Below are 2,114 nucleotides of genomic sequence, written 5' to 3' on the forward strand. Positions count from 1 at the left end.
ATTTAATTTCACAAACCTTGCAAACTTAGTCGAATCCAGTTGTGAGATCTTGTGAAGTGTGCATGTGACCTGCATGATCACGTGTTCTCTGCGTGACTTTCGGTCCATGCAAGTTGAATGCTTTAAACATTAAATTCGTGATTTCAAATTATGCTGCACTTTATGCCCTCTGTCATATTCATGTCATTTTCACTGTGTGCTCTATGTATGATGTGTGTTACCTTGGCTTTATTTGAAAAAATATGATTCCCATTGCACACAATCTTCCCAGATTACTGAGTGCCCTGTTGGTTACAGTTTACTTCCTTTTTAATTATATTTTTATTTAATCTAAGGTGAAACTGATGCCTACCTCTCTTATTCGGCACGAATCCAAATGTTTCCATATTCGCGACATATCTGGATGCTAAAATAGCCTATTTATTATGTAATAGGTTTTACTCGCATCAACATTATCCTTCATATCGGCTATATCAGCAGAATGAGGCACTGGTCACGCTGAACACAATAGATTGTACAACGGAGCAGTGCAACTTTTTATGTTTCTTTAACTGTATTTTATTTTGATAATGAACAGGCTGCAATGTCGCCAAATATATTGTGTCTGTGTGCGCGTGAGGCGCCGGCTCGATGGTCATACCAACGCTGGTTGGTTGCACAGATAGAAGCAAGACATCATTCAAAACTGTCAAGATTTGCAAAATAAATAAAACTTTAAAATAAATAAAACTGTAAAGCTTTTGCAAAATAAAGAAAACTTTGCTGTCTCACTTTCCTTTCCGTGAACTTTGGATCGCGTCACAATGAACCGAAACTCACATTTTATTCTTTCGTTTTGTTAATCTGTCAATGATTTAAGTGAAATAGCCTACATTTCGTGTATAGGTCAATAGAGGCTATTCCTTTTATGTAAGCTTACAGTTTTATTCTGTTTTCTCCGTTCACAGAAGCGCTGCAGGTGCGTGTGATCTGTTGAATCCTTCTTACACTATCCTTGGATAAACTCTTAACGCCGGTGCATTGCCATTGCGACTTACATATGATGAGTTCACAGCTGAACGGGCATTTCACTCGTTGGATGCGTCAGCGTCACATTTGCAGGCCGTACTACTGGAATTCCTGATTGGTTGACGGCAAATTTCAAATATTAAATGGAACGATAAAATAACGTTATTAGGCCATTTCAAATTTTCGATTCTGTTCGGAACTATAAAATTTGATTTAGTTTCTGGTTCTGTTCCTGTCAAAATTTCGTTCGTTTCGGGTTTTCATTTTGGTTCCTTGAACCGGTTCAGAGCCCTGCTTAAGACGTTTCTCAAATAAACTTATTTTATGTTCCCCTGAAGAAAAAGACAGGGTTGAAACAACATGAGGACAAGTGAATTATTATAGAATTATTATAGAATTATTTTGGGGTGAACTATTCCTTTAAATTGTGGCTTCTACAGAACCATATAGCAGTTGCGATCTAACGATCTTGGAAATAAAGTTAAAGCTGTAACAAAAAAAAAAAAAAAAAAGGGCACTTGGTAAGGAAATCAGTTTACTGAAGGAGAAATTGAATTGGATTGTTACATTCCTACAGTAATTGTGAGGTATTTTAAGGCTCATGTTTTCTTTTCTTTTGTAGGTCTCTCCTAAAGATGAACCTAAAGCCCCAACAGGTAAGCCATTTTTATAGTGTTATAATAATGAATGTCGATTGTAAGATGATGAACTTCCTGCTGTATCAAGTGCTAATTTCTCTGTCTCTGAAACAGAGCAAGTTGGGTCTAAGATACCCCGCCTGGAGAGTCCTATGCCCCCTCTCCCTGTGTCCCAACCCCCAGGTGAGGATTTCTGTGTTTTGACATAGGCAGCAAAATAAATCTTTGGTAAAAGTACATTGCTCATCATATACAAAAATAAAAATTGTTTTTATTGTTTACATAACCTTTATGGGATTTTCTGTTGGGTTTATTGGGAAAATGTGAAATTATCTTGGCATTTCACAATATATGACTGCTTCCAGCTACTTCAGACTAATTGCTTTTAGTAATAAACACATACACTGACTACTGTTTTATATATATATATATATATCGATTTCTATTAAAAATATAAGTATTATTTAT

General features: G+C 36.0%; 1 protein-coding gene across 1 annotated transcript in view; it reads left to right on the forward strand.

Moving 5' to 3' along the window:
* The window catches only part of ccnk (cyclin K), a 9,714-nt gene that overhangs the window by 6,052 nt on the left and 1,548 nt on the right, over nucleotides 1–2,114 (forward strand). The window contains exons 7-8 of the mRNA XM_016562593.1: nucleotides 1,631–1,664; nucleotides 1,761–1,829. Of these exons, the coding sequence (XP_016418079.1) occupies nucleotides 1,631–1,664; nucleotides 1,761–1,829 (103 nt within the window). The remainder of the gene's footprint in view (nucleotides 1–1,630; nucleotides 1,665–1,760; nucleotides 1,830–2,114) is intronic.

Source organism: Sinocyclocheilus rhinocerous, unplaced genomic scaffold, assembly GCF_001515625.1.
Source record: "Sinocyclocheilus rhinocerous isolate Xijiao unplaced genomic scaffold, SAMN03320098_v1.1 scaffold769, whole genome shotgun sequence".
NCBI classification, from domain to species: Eukaryota; Metazoa; Chordata; class Actinopteri; order Cypriniformes; family Cyprinidae; genus Sinocyclocheilus; species Sinocyclocheilus rhinocerous.